Source organism: Salvelinus sp. IW2-2015, linkage group LG3, assembly GCF_002910315.2.
Source record: "Salvelinus sp. IW2-2015 linkage group LG3, ASM291031v2, whole genome shotgun sequence".
NCBI lineage: Eukaryota > Metazoa > Chordata > Actinopteri > Salmoniformes > Salmonidae > Salvelinus > Salvelinus sp. IW2-2015.
The window spans coordinates 24,394,209-24,408,931 of NC_036840.1; the positions used below are offsets into that span (position 1 = coordinate 24,394,209).

Sequence of the window (14,723 nt, forward strand, 5' to 3'; positions counted from 1 at the left end):
TTTCCACAAAACACACAGAGAGAAGAGCGTTCACAACAACACACAGAGAGAAGAGCTTTTCACAAACAACACACAGAGAGAAGAGCTTTCACAACAACACCAGAGAGAGAGCTTTCACAAACAACACACAGAGAGAAGAGAGCTTTCACAACAACACGCAGAGAGAAGAGAGCTTTCACAACAACACGCAGAGAGAAGAGCTTTCACAACAACACACAGAGAAGAGCTTTCACAACAAACACACAGAGAGAAGAGAGCTTTCACAACAACACACAGAAGAAGAGCTTTCACAACAACACACAGAGAGAAAGAGCTTTCACAACAACACACAGAGAGAAGAGCTTCTCAACAACACGCAGAGAGAAGAGCTTTCACAACAACACACAGAGAGAAGAGAGCTTTCACAACAACACACAGAGAGAAGAGCTTTCACAACAACACACGAGAGAACAGCTTTCACAACAACACACAGAGAGAAGAGCTTTCACAACAACACACACAGAGAGAAGAGCTTTCACAACAACACAGAGAGAGAAGCTTTCACAACAACACACAGAGAGAAGAGCTATCTAACAATACGCAGAGAGAAGAGCTATTCAACAACACCACAGAGAGAAGAGCTTTCACAACAAACACCACAAGAGGAGAAGAGCTTTACAACAACACACAGAGAGAAGAGCTTTCACAACACAACAGAGAGAAGAGCTTTCACAACAACACACAGAGGGAGAAGAGGCTTTCACAACAACACACAGAGAGAAGACTTTCACAACAACACCAGAGAAGAGCTTTCACAACAACACACAGAGAGAAGAGCTATCTCAACAACACGCAGAGAGAAGAAGCTTTCACAACAACACACAGAGAGTAGAGAGCTTCACAAAAACACACAGAGAGAAGAGCTTTCACAACAACAACAGAGAGAACAGCTTTCACAACACACACACAGGAGAGAAGAGCTTTCACAACAACACACAGAGAGGAAGAGCTTTCACAACAACACACAGAGAGAAGAGCTTTCACAACAACACACAGAGAGAAGAGCTTCTCACATACCAGAGAGAAAGAGCTATTCAAACAACACACAGAGAGAAGAGCTTTCACCAACAACACACAGAGAGAAGAGCTTTCACAAACACACAGGAGAAGAGCATTCACAAACACACAGAGAGAAGAGCTTTCACAACAACACACAGAGAGAAGAGCTTTCACAAACAACACAGAGAGAAGAGCTTTCAACAACACGCAGAGAGGAGAGCTTTCACAACAACACACAGAGAGAGAGCTTTCACACACACCAGAGAGAAGCTTTACAACAACACGCAGAGCTGATAACACTGTTGGGGAGGGAGAGAGGATTATATTATGAGGAGCATAGAATGGGAGTGTGTGTGTGCATAGAATGGGGTACAGGAATGGGGATGGAGGGGTGAGGTGTTCAATGAAAATGCCAATGTGGGTAAACATGTTACAACCAATATTGTGTGTGTGTGTGGTGTGTGTGTGTGTGTGTGTGTGTGTGTGTGTGTGTGTGTGTTGTGTGTGTGTGTGTGTGGTGTGGTGTTGTGGCGTGTAGATTTCGGCAGACTAGTGTATGTTTTGTGTGTTTGCAGTCAAAATATGTGTATGTAAGAGAAAACGTGTGACTTCCATCTAAAACATTGACCCCCCAGCAGCAGAGTCATTAGCAGGGTCAGTGGTGTTTAACACCATAGAGACTGTTTACTCTACTGTATACATACAAAGTCATTAGCAGGGTCAGTGGTGTTTAACACCATAGAGACTGTTTACTCTACTGTGTACATACAAAGTCATTAGCAGGGTCAGTGGTGTTTAACACCATAGAGACTGTATACTCTACTGTATACATACAAAGTCATTAGCAGGGTCATTGGTGTTTAAAAACATAGTGACCGTTTACTCAACTGTATACACACAAAGTCATTAGCAGGGTCAGTGGTGTTTAACACCTAGAGACTGTTATCTACTGTATACATAAAAGTCATTAGCAGGTCATGGTGTTAAACATAGTGACGTATCACTGTATACACACAAAGTCATTAGCAGGTCAGTGGGTTTAAGCCCAGAATGAGCAGCCTACTCCTTACTGTTGTCTGGGCAAAGACAGCCAGTAGCACAGAGTCGTGTGTTTAGTGTGTTAGTGAGTGAAGTCAACCGGGCTCATTACAGCCATGTGATCCTGGCTGCTCCTCTCCTCCAGCTCTCTGCCTCTAATCAACACTTATACACTTAGAGTACACTGTCAGTGTGTGTGTGTGTGTGTTGGTGTGTGTGTGTGTGTGTGGGTGTGTGTGTGTGTGTGTGTGTGTGTGTGTGTGTGTGTGTGTGTGTGTGTGTGTGTTAGGGAGAGAGAAAATGATGAATGAGTGTTTATTTCAGGTGTGTCTCATACTCACTCTGTCCACTTTGAGGATCACCTTCATACCCTGCGGGCACACACTCCTCCCCTCATACTCTCCAGGCCCTGGCGCGTCCCATCTGACGTGGCTGGAGGGGAACAAGAGAACAACTTATCAGGACGACTGTCTAACACACACAACACACACACACACACACACACACACACACACACACACACACACACACACACACACACACACACACACACACACACACACACACACACACACACACACACACACACACACACACACACACGAAACTCACCCTCACGGGTAAACACACAAAGCTCACACTCTCACTTTCACAACGCCTCCCATTCACACAGCCCGACCATTCTACCCAGCCAGTGGATGAACTCGCACACAGAAGCTGTGAAATGTCACAGTCCTACAAGATGTGAGGCTTTTAATAAGTCCTAATGTCTCATTTAGCGCCTAGCGACTGAGCTCTGTGGACTCAATGACTAACACACACTAATTAACTCCAATAAACTGCCCTGATATAGAAGTCCACAGTTTTGACTGGACAAACACGCTGGAGAAGAGCGAGATGAAGTATTATTATTATTATGAGGAGACAATGATTCTCTCATTGAGAATTCAGGATTCATTATATAAAAGAGAGAAAGAGAAATTCGCTTCTGTGTAATTAAACAATATCATGTTACAATTTAGCAGATGCTTTTATCCAAAGGGACGCATAGTTTAAGGCATTTAGCATCCCGGGTCCATGCGGGATTCGAACCCACAAACCCAGGTGTTGCAAACACCATGCTCTCATCCATCCCATCTTAGCTATCAGAGCTAGGGATGCACGATATATCGGTGAGCGTATCGGAATCGGCCGATATTAGCTCAAAAAGGCCAACGTCGGTATCGGCCCGATGTCTAGTTCAACGCCGATGTGAAAAACCGACGTCAAAGCTGACGTGCGTACCTACACAACGTAGGCACGTGACGTAATGACGCCACGGAAAACACAGCGCTACACAGAACAAAATAAGAAAAAGACTAAGTGCCAACTTCCAACAACTAAACAAGTTCCAGCCGAGCACTCATTTGAGAGAGTAAGAACATTTCAGCGAGACAACTCAAAAATCCATTAACGCCAAGATAACGGAATTCATTGCCCTTGACAATCAACCGCTCTCTGTCGTGGATGATGTTGGCTTTCGCAGACTGGTCGAGCACCGGTACACACTACCAAGTAGGCGCTATTTTTCAGATGTTGCCCTACCGGAGTTACACAGTATTGTTGTTGAAACATCCGTGAGCTACTTGCTACGGGCGTCACTGCTATTAGCTTCACGACTGACATTTGGACCAGCGAAGTCAGCCCCATGAGCATGCTGAGTCTGACAGTACAGTGGGTCCACGACGATTTCCTACTGAGGAAAGCCGTACTGCTCAAGAATGTGCTGGTTCTCATACCGCTGCTGCCATTWCAATGGCATTTGAGAACATGTTTGAAACATGAACACACTCCTAGCGCCATTTGAACAACTTGACTGGAGAAATAAGCTCATCAACTGCYWCTGCAGCAGACGTGATACTKTCTATCATGGCATTGAAYRGCCTGCTCAACAAAACTGTCGACACAGATCGTGGYGTTAAAACTTACAAAAATCCTTGAGGCTGTGAACAAGCGATTCGGTGGTATTCTCTCTGAGCCTCTTCACTGTGTCGCCACCAAGGCTCGATGCTAGGTACAAGGCCTGCTACTTCGATGCAGACTAGAAACAGGGTTTACGTGAAATGTTACATACACAGCTGGACAAGATGAACGGACACAGTGACAGTGCGCACCGAGGATAGAGGCCACGGACAGACAGAGTGAAACTTCACTGCTTGACATGTATGATGAAATCCTGGTTGAGGAAACAGACTGAACAAATGAACCACGAAACAGCACAGCAAGTAAGTGAAATAAATGTTTTGCTGGTAATGGGGACACGTAGATGCCAACAAAATTACTTTTTGGTCAGTGTGGTGTGGTGTTGGTTTGTGTGTAACCTTTATTTAACTAGGCAAGTCAGTTAAGAACAAATCTTATTCACAATAGGCCAACCCCGGCCAAACCCGGACGACGCTGAGCCAATTGTGCGCAGCCCTATGGGACTCCCAATCACGGCTGGATGTAATACAGCCTGGATTCGAACCAGGGACTGTAATGACGCCTCTTGCACTGAGATGCAGTGCCCTAGACCGCTGCGTCCAGTGTGTGTGTGTGTGTGTAACATATTAACTGTACTAGAATGTTTAAAAGGCTGTTATTACTACTCCCCATGTAGTCTAAAGGCTGAGGCCATTGACTGAGAGGAGAGAAGGATGAGCTTCTACATCTGCATTGCTTGCTGTTTGGGGTTTTAGGCTGGGTTTCTGTACAGCACTTTGTGACATCTGCTAATGTAAAAAGGGCTTTATAAATACATTTGACTGAAATTTGATGGATGAGGAAACCGGATGAGTGCAATTTCTGAGAAATAGAGAAAAACTCTACCTCTCTCCTCCCTCTTTCAGTTCACGCCTCAAGACCTTTGCTTTCCCTATAAAATACATCCCGCCCTCTATTTTTCTCTCCCTTTGACTTGAGGCTACAATTAAGGTGTTGGCGAGGAGAGAGGGAGCGGGGGAGAAAGAGAGAGAGGTGTGAAAGAAGAGCGCCTTAGTCATCTCACCTCTCCATCAGCCTGCCAGCCTGTTAGTGTTGGAAAGTGTGAAAGGAGGCGAGAGGAGAGACGGATCTGCAGAGGACAAGGACATTAATATGGAGGAATGGATGGAAAAACCAAGAGGAGAAAGGAGAGATGCTTGAGAGGAAGAAGAGAGAAGATGGAGGGAGGCAAAAAGGCACTGGTGGAGGTAGAAAATAGGACTGAAAGGCTGGCAAAGGACAGAGTGAAAGAGAAGAAGAGAGAAGAACAGGGAGGCGAGAGAACACGAAAAGGAGGGAGATAGAGACTGATCGTTTATGACAAGCTGTTGTTGACATGACTGAGACAGTAGACTATGAGAAGTGATGGAAAGAGCGAGAGAGAGAGAGAGAGGGGGGGGGAGAGAGAGAGAGAGAGAGAGAGAGAGAGAGAGAGAGAGAGAGAGAGAGAGAGAGAGAGAGAGAGAGAGAGAGAGAGAACGAGACTACTTTAAGCTGCCACTTATGGAAAAAAAAGGTGGTAATGGAGAGAAAAGATAAAAGAAAAGAGAGGGATAATGCAAGTAGTTGTTAGTCTTAACAACATAACTTTGGAACAGAGAGAAGGAGCAAGAAGAAAATAAGGAATGTGACGATGGGGTTGTGGGGGGGGGAGTAGAGGAGTGGATAGAGAGTAACTTGGGATGAGCCGAGAGAGGAAAGACCGAGAACAGCGACAGGGGAGGGAGAGGGAAGGGAAGGAGGGAGGGATGCGTAATTGAGACGATGATCAGCAGTGATAGGGGGGTGTAGAACAGTCGAGGACGACGGGGGGAGCAGGAGCGTCGCCTCGCCACCCTCTTCCTCGCACCAAACAAAGAAGGGAGCGAAAGACGGGGAAACGTAATTAATGAAATAACACCGCAGTCATCCTCAATCAGCCAACACAGTCTGCACCAGAGTAGGGCTTCAGACAAGTGTGTAGTGTGAGTGGGTGTGTGTGCACACTAACTGTCTGTGTGTGTGCAACCTGTCTCCCTGTGTGTATACAGTCCTTCTCCAACTAGACCAGACCAGCTACTGAAGTCAGTCTCCAGAGAGAACAGTAAAATACTGGCCTGGGTTGACCAGATACAGGCTGGGTCTCAAATGTGACCCTATTCCCTACATAGCGAATACACAGTCTGCACATGGAGCTGTAACCCACTAGGAGACTTGAAGGAGAAGCACGTTGTCAGATGGCAGATAGATTAAAGTAAAAGGGGATGAMAGAGACGAGGCGCGGAGCGAAAGAGCAGATTAAACGACACAACAACAAAAAAAGAAAACAAACAAACAAACCGAGGGAACAAAGACGAGGGATCGGAGCGAGAGCGAGCGTCTTGCCTGTATAGAAGTGTGTGTGTGTCTCTCGTCTCTCCCACGCTAGCCGCTGGTGTGTGTGATACCGTATCTGTGACGCACTTTGTTGTTCTAGAGTTATGAAACATGATATCACACACACACACAAAGACACACACACACACACACACAACACACACAACACACAGCACTAGCACACACACACACACACACACACCCACACACCACACACACACACACACACACACACACACACACAAAATAATGCGAAATGTGAGTGGGTGTTTGGCCCCTGGGATACACATTGCTAACGTACGTTAACGCTGGAGGCGATGGTGTGTGTGTGTGTGTGTGAATGTCGTGTTAGCTTCCGTCTGTACAAATAAACATTAAACGTTTTGGCATCACAAACACCGGAGTTCTGCTCATAACTCCAGTCGGTTGTCCCATTTCCAGAATACGACGTAACAAAAGCCCTGCCGCACACGCGCTGATGATGACAAAAGCTGTGTGTGTGTGTGTGTGTGTGTGTGTGTGTGTGTGTTTGTGTGTGTGTGGTGTGCGCACCGTGTTATGCTGACATGTTGTCCTTGAGAATAATTCAATCCACATAACGACTGTACTATTAGTGAGTGCTGGACCTTTCTTTCTGAGACAGGAAACTAAGTTGGTCAGTCAAAAGACCGGGGGGAGGGAATTTACCGTCGCATTCCTGTGCTAACTCTGAAGTCCTCTCTTCTCCAGAGAGATATGGTATATCTACATGTCATCCAGATGATGAAGCTTTAACTGTACGTTCCCTCCCTGGACACACACACACACACACCCTCGAGAGAGAGTTATGTTAGGGACTCACAGCGTCTCTCCCGGGCCAACTCCCTAAAACTTGGGATCATACTTCATATTCCTGTAACTGTAGAACCCCTTACGGAACACGTTTGACCTGTTATGACACATTAAACGAAGCCATCACAGCCCATTTACCTTTCCCCGACAGCTGAACACATTACGCTGTGTACTCAAACCAAAAAAGAGCTATATACACTGCATGTATTTCAGCCTGAAAAATTATCTTTTGGACGCCTAAGCCAAGACCTTACTGCGTCACTCTTTCGTTGGTATGCATTCCACCAGGCTTGGAAATTGGAGAAATACACACTGACTACTAGTGCCCAACATGGCTGGAGGTTTTCCTAAGCTGTTTTTCAATGGAGAAGATTGAGAAAATGGGTTTTTTCCATCATAAAAACCAAGGGAGATTGTTTACTAGCACAGTGGGTGTTGATTGATCTGGTGTGGTGTTGTACGAGGTACTAAGGATCCACCACTGTTAGTCACAACAAGCATCAAATTTACACGAATGTACGTGGAATAACCTACGGTTCTAAAGTCGCTACAATTTTTGGGGTCCAATGTCAAACATGCCCCAATGCAAGGCCTAAAGACACACACAACACCCCCACCCCAAAAAACCCCTACCACCACCAAACCACCAACAACCCACCAGCACACACAGCACACACACACACACACACACTAAGGCCGGGACGCCACCAGTATCGCCTTACTGTTAGTATCGTAGGAAGGAAACCAGCACTAATGTTGGACAAACATCATCGTGTTGTTATCCAGAGTCATGTTTATTTATATTCCAAGTATCAGCACAAATATTTACATACAGCGTGTTTTTATAGGAGGGAAAGAGATTGGTCTGCTAGTTTTTACCATTTGTGCCATGGAGAAAATACTGAGTATACTGGTATCGTCATAGCCCTAACACACACACACACACACACACACACACACACACACACACAACACACCCCACACACACAACACACAGCACACACACACACACACACACACACACAACTCTACTATTACTCGACACACCACACACCCAACCAGCCGTGCTCGGCTGTGGTGCTAGGGGGATGATCTCAGTAGTTCTGCTTGCCCTGCGTGGTGGTTGGACCAAGTCCTGTGGCTCGTGTCATTTAATTTCTCAGCAGTTATTCACTTTTGATCTATGCGGACTCGCTTACCATCACCGCCTCGCTCCCCCTAACCTCTCCCCGTGGTCTCCCCCTCGTCTCGTGTGCTAGGGGGTGGGAAGCGATGGAACACGACACATCAAACTTAGTAGAGGCCCCAGCTCTAACTGAAGGAGGACTGATGTCAGGGCATGCAGCCTGATACTTTTGCCATGTAGTACAGCACACACACAAGCACATGCACCGCACACGCACACATCCACAACATCCTTCAAACTGCATCTGTAGCCACGCCTACTCCCATTCTTCTAAAGTCACTGTCTGAATTGGAGTGGCAGATGTTAATGTGAGTCTAAGCAGTGATCATGCCATTATTTGGCTGGTTCAGTGGAGAGAGATTAGAGGGGAAATTGCTATTGTAATGCGAATCCTAATTATATTGTAACCCTGCAGTCCAAACAGACTGCTTTTAATACAAGAATACAGAGTTGAGCAATGCCAGTTCTTTTATTTTGTTTGACAGTGGAGTGTCAAATTGGACAAGGTTCTTGCGGATAATGTGTTTGGATGTTTGCAAATGCCTGGCTGAATGAAGCCAGGTGTGTGTGTGTGGTGTGTGTGTGTGTGTGTGTGTGTGTGTGTTGTGTGTGTGTGTGTGTGTGTGTGTGTGTGGTGTGGGGGGGGGGGGGGGGGGGGGGTGGGGGGGGGGGGGGGGGGGGGGGGGGGGGGGGGGGGGGGGGGGGGGGGGGGGGGGGGTGGGGGGGGTGTGTTGTGTTGTGTGTTGTGTGTGGGGTTGTGTGTGTGGTGGTGTGTGTCAGCGTGCATGCCATACGTGTGGTATCTGATGTGTGTGTGTGTGATATGTAATTCCTGGTTGCTGCGTCGGTTTAGTTCCAACGCTGTTACACGCTCTATACAGGTAATACTGTTCGACATCAAGTCAGGCATCACAGGTCCAGGCATGCACAGTCAGACACCCCAGTCAGACAGAAATGGCGAGAGAAGAGAGAGAGAGAGTTTGAAGAGAATAGAGGCGAGCAAGAGAGCGAGAGAGAGCAAAAGAAGAGACAAACAGACAGAAAAAAGAGGCAAAAGACAGGCCAGAGAAAGAAACTAAAGAAAGCAACAAGTAGACAGGGAGAGGAGGAGTGGGGAGAGGAGGAGAGGGGAGAGAGGGGGAGAGGGGACAAAAAAGGAACTATGCAGCCAACATGAGCAATAAGAGCTAGAGGATGAGGAGAGACAACACTGTTACGTAACTTGAGGAATGACGGTAAACGCAAGCGGCGGAGATCAGGACTGGCTGAGAGAGACACGGCTACTGTCTGAAACTGGGGTCAGAGTCTCGTCTGAGGGCATCAAGTGCATTTCGAGGAAAGGGGTTGTTGTGTGTGTGTGTGTAGCAGAGCGTCGGCGTGTGTTTTTGTGTGTGTCTTGGTGTGGTGTTACAAGTATATGTGAGTGTGTGTGTGTGTGTGGTGTGTGTGTGTGTGTGTGTGTGTGTGTGTGTGTGTGTGTGTGTGTGTGTGTGTGTGTGTGTGTGTGTGTGTGCGCACGAGTGTGAGTCCAAGTATATGTCCATAAGACTCTCAACAGTGCTAATGAGCCAGTGCATGTGACTAAAATATCTTGGCGATGAATAAAATCATTGAAAGTCAATGTGTGTGTATTTCTATGCTCGAGATACATCGCCCTGACAGTGGGTTTGAATAGACAGGCCCCTTCAATGTCCTTCAATCCCCATAACACCTCAATAGCTTTGAGGGAAGCATAGAAATGGATTGAATAGAAGAGAAGCGGCTCATGGTCTTATCAGCTCYGTATTGAACACATACATTCTTGGCAGGAAGTGTGTAATGTCGTGATGAGGAACAGCTTGGGGTAGCACTTCAATGTACCCTTTAGAGTCTAGCTGCCATAGAATGACGCTCAATAGCGGATATGGGGTTTTCATATTGAAAAGCTAATGCGGGATGGTTGAGTACAGCTGATGTGTATTGGGCTGTGTGTGTACGGTGCTTGTATGGTGTGTGTGTGTTCTCGTGCGCCTGTGTGAAACATATCTCTGAGTATCTCAAAGTCTGGAAGAACGTGTCTGCCTGCAAGTGTGTCTGGGAGTGTGTGTGTCCGTTATAGAATGGAGGCCTGCAGAAATYGGTCAATGCCGGCCTCTCTCCTCCCRCTGTCTCTCTCCGTCTTTCTTTCCTCTGCTCTTTGCTCATGCAGCCGTAAAGCTGTGTTTTTTTAAAGCCTCTCTGTATTCCCATGTCTCTCCCAGATATAGACTAAAACACCTCTCCCTGTACACTCCCCCGGCAGCACAGCAAGGATATGGGTTTAACGAGCCGACCATCTCGCGGGCTCTCGCACCGCTGTCACCACAATTCTCTCCCTCTCTCTCTCTCCATCTCTCTCCAGTTCTCTCTCCACACAGCCATCACACACACACACAACACACTAAGGCCGGGACGCCACCAGTGATCGCCTTACCCGTTAGTAGTAGGAAGGAACAAAGCACTAGTGGAAACAAACATCATCGTGTGTTATCCCAGAGCCATGTTTTATTATTATGTTCCAAGATAACAGCAACAAATATTACATACAGCGGTGTTTAAAGGGAAAGCGATTGGTCTCTATGCTGTTATCCATTGTGCCATGGAGAAAATACTGAGATATGGTCACGTTCATCAGCCCTAACACACCCACACACACACACCCACACACACACACAACACACACACACACACACACAACACACACACACAGACACACACACACCACACACACACCACACCACACGACACTACTACAAAGCGCACTACACAAACTACCATCTACCTATACCGACACAACACCCACCACCGCTGCTGTTCAGGGGAATGATCTCATATCTCGCTTGCCCTGCGGGTTGACCACCCCTGTGGCTCGTACATATTTAATATTCTCAGCATTATTCACTTTCTATCTAATCCGGACTCGCTTACAGCATCACCCCTCTCCCCTAACCTCTCCCCCTTTCCCCCCCCTTCTGTGCTAGGGGGGGAAGCGATGGAAACACACACACAACTTATAAGTGCCCCAGCTCTACTGAAGGAGGACGATGTCAGGACATGCAGCCTGATCTTGCCATTCTACACGAACACACACACACGCACCGCACACGACCATCACACAATACACCTTCAAACGCTCGAGCCACGCCTACCCATTCTTCTAAAAGCACTGTCTGATTGGAAGTGGCAAGATGTTCTGTGAGTCTACAGCAGTGATCTTATGCCATTATATTGGCTGGTTCAGTGATGAGAGATTACGCAGGGGAAATTGCTATTGATGCGAATCTAATTATATTGTAACCCTGCATCCAAACAGACTGCTTTAATACACAGAATCAGAGTTGAGCAATGCCAGTTTTTATTTGGTTGACATGGAGTGTCAATTGGAAGTTCTGCGGATAAATGTGTTGATGTCATGCAAATGCCTGCGAATGACCAGGTGTGTGTGTCGTGTGTGGTGTTGTTTGGTGTGTTTGTGTGTGTGTTGTGTGTGTTGTGTGTGTGTGTGTGTGTTGTTGTGGTTGTGTGGTTGTGTGTGTGTGTGTGTGTGTCGTGATGCCTCGGTTTGATTGTGTGTGGTGGATGTAATCCTGGTCTGCGTCGGTTATCAACGTTTAACCTCTATAACAGGTAACGTTCGACATACAGTCAGGCATACACAGCATCAGCATCACCCAGTCAGCACACCCGCAGTCAACAGAGAGATGGCGCAGAGAGAAGAGAGAGAGATTGAAGAGACTAAGAGCGACAAGATGAGCGAGAGAGAGAGACAAAAGAAAGAGACAAACAGACAGAAAAAAAGAGGACAAAAGACAGCGCCAGAAAAGAAACTAAAGAAAGCAACAAGTAGACAGGGAGAGAGGAGTAGGGGAGGAGAGGGGAAGGGGAGAGGGACAAAAAGGACTATCAGCCAACATGGGACAATAAAAGCTAAGGATTGAGGAGAGACAACACGCTTACGTACTTGAGGCAAAGAGACGGTAACGCAGCGGCGGAGATGACAGGACGGGGCTGTAGGGAGACACCGCTACTGTCAAACGGGCAAGTCTCCGTCTGAGGCATCAAGTGCATTCGGGAAGAGGGTTGTGTGTGGGTGTGTGTGTGTCGCAGAGCGTCGGTTCGTGCTGTTGTACATTAGTGGTGTGCTTGTGTGGTGTTGTTACAGTATGTGTGAGTGCTGTGTGTGTTGGTGTGTGTGTGTTGTGTGGGTGTGTTGTGGTCGTGCTAGTGTGTGTGTTAGCACAGGTAATCCAAGTATCCAATAAGCTGCTCAACAGCGCGAATGAGCCAGTGCATGTGATCTAAAACTATTCTTGCGAGAAATAAAATCATTTGAAGCACTTGTGTGTATTTCTAGCTCGAGATACCATCGCCCTGAACAGTGGGTTTGAAATAGACAGGCCCTTCAATGCCTTTCATGCGCGCATTAAACACCATCAATAGCCCTTTGGAGGAACATAGACAATTGGATGAATAGAAGAGAAGCGCTCTGGTCTTATCAGCTCGTATTGACACATACATTCTTGCAGAAGTGTTCATTCGGATGAGGAACAGCTTGGGGTAGCACTCCAAGAATGACCCTAGAGCAAGCTGCCATACGAAATGACGCTCACATAAGCGGATATGGCTTTTCATTATTGAAAGCTAAGCGGGATGGTTTGATAACAGCTGAGTGTATTGGGCTCGTGTGTGTACTGGCTGCTTGTAGTGTGTGTGTGCTCGGCGCCTGTGCGAACATACTCTCTGAATCTCAAGTCGGAAGAACTGTCTGCCTGCAAGTGTGTCGGGATGTGGCCGTTATAGAATGGAGCTGCAGACGGGAATCACAATGCCGCCTCCTCTCCCCCTTCTCCTCTCGCCGTCTTTTCCTCGCTCTTTGCTCATCAGCCGTCATTACTTTTTAAAGCCTCTCGTAACCCATTCCTCCCAGATAAAACTAAACCCCCTGTCACTCCCCCGCAAGAGCACAGCAAGGATATGGTTACGAGCCGACATTCTCGCGGCTCCCGCACCGCTTCGCGTCACCAGAAATCTCCTCCCCTCGTCTCCTCTCCAGCTCTCTCCGAGTTTCTCTCGCTCTCTCTAATCTGTCTCCTTCTCATATTTCCGGCTCTCTGCCTCTCCCTCTGCATCCGTCTCCTCCACGTCTCTCTGGCCAAGTCTTCCCATACTCGCATCTGCTCCTCGATCTCCCCTCCATCATCTCTCCTCGCTCCTCTCTTCCAATCTCCCCTCCCTCTCGTCCTCCCATCCACTCTCCTCTCTCGCTCCTCGTCCTAAAATCTGTCTCCTAATCTCCCTCTCTCTTCTCGCATCTCGTCCTAGCCATTCTCCTCTTCTCTCCCTGTCTCCTCATCGCCTAAGCTCTCGCTACCTATCTCCTCTCTCCTCTACTCCATCTACCACATTCTTCCTGTCTCTCCCGCTCCGCTTGTCTCGCTACTCTCCCTATCCCTCGGCTCATATCCCTCCCCCACCCAAGTCTGTCGTTGTTTGATGTGGTGTGGGGCGTATAGAATCCATGTCCGACGGACACACACAAACAGCAGTGATGTTGGGGCCTCTCCAGTGATGACACATGGCAGACAGACAGACAATTATGTAACAGGGGTACTGGGTAAGCAGCGATATATAACATGGTATAGCTGGTTAGTGAGTGATGGGGTCTCTCTTCTCTCGTCCCTCTCCTCTGGTCTCGTCTCTCACTTTCCTTCCACACCGTTCCATAGGTGACATTGGGGAATATTCAGAAGTAGAAACTGTTCCGTGGGAATTAACGGGAATAGAAAAAACGGGCAATTAATGTGAGATAACGGAAAACATGCAAATTCAATATAATACCATTTAAATGTACATGTTTTTTTGCATTGGATATATTTACATATCATCATGGAAACAGAAAATATGCCTTTACCTTAATCCATAAGTAAGGACATAGGTAAATTATTATAATCTACATTAGAAGTAACGAATTTAACTTAATTAAATAAGTTAGACTCTCACATGGGATGATTACCACTGAAACAACTTAAAAAAGGAATAATTGAATGATGCCCAATGATCCATCGCATCTCCCAAAAACGTTTCAACATACATCTTAAAATGATAGTCTAGAAACTAACAGCTTTGGTTTCTCCTCTCCGCTTCCATGTCTTCTCCTGGACCTTCCATTGTCCACCTCTTGAACATCAGACTCTGAGGCCCTCATCTTCCACTGTCACTTTCCCCACCCTTGTTGAGATGGCTCGTTGTCAGGCTG

The 14,723-nt window shown here is 47.0% G+C and overlaps 1 protein-coding gene across 1 annotated transcript in view; it reads right to left on the reverse strand.

Moving 5' to 3' along the window:
* The window catches only part of LOC111980571 (ephrin-B2-like), a 27,610-nt gene that overhangs the window by 9,956 nt on the left and 2,931 nt on the right, over window positions 1-14,723 (reverse strand). Inside the window, exon 2 of the mRNA XM_070449571.1 lies at window positions 2,414-2,508. Coding sequence (XP_070305672.1) covers window positions 2,414-2,508 — 95 coding nt within the window. The remainder of the gene's footprint in view (window positions 1-2,413; window positions 2,509-14,723) is intronic.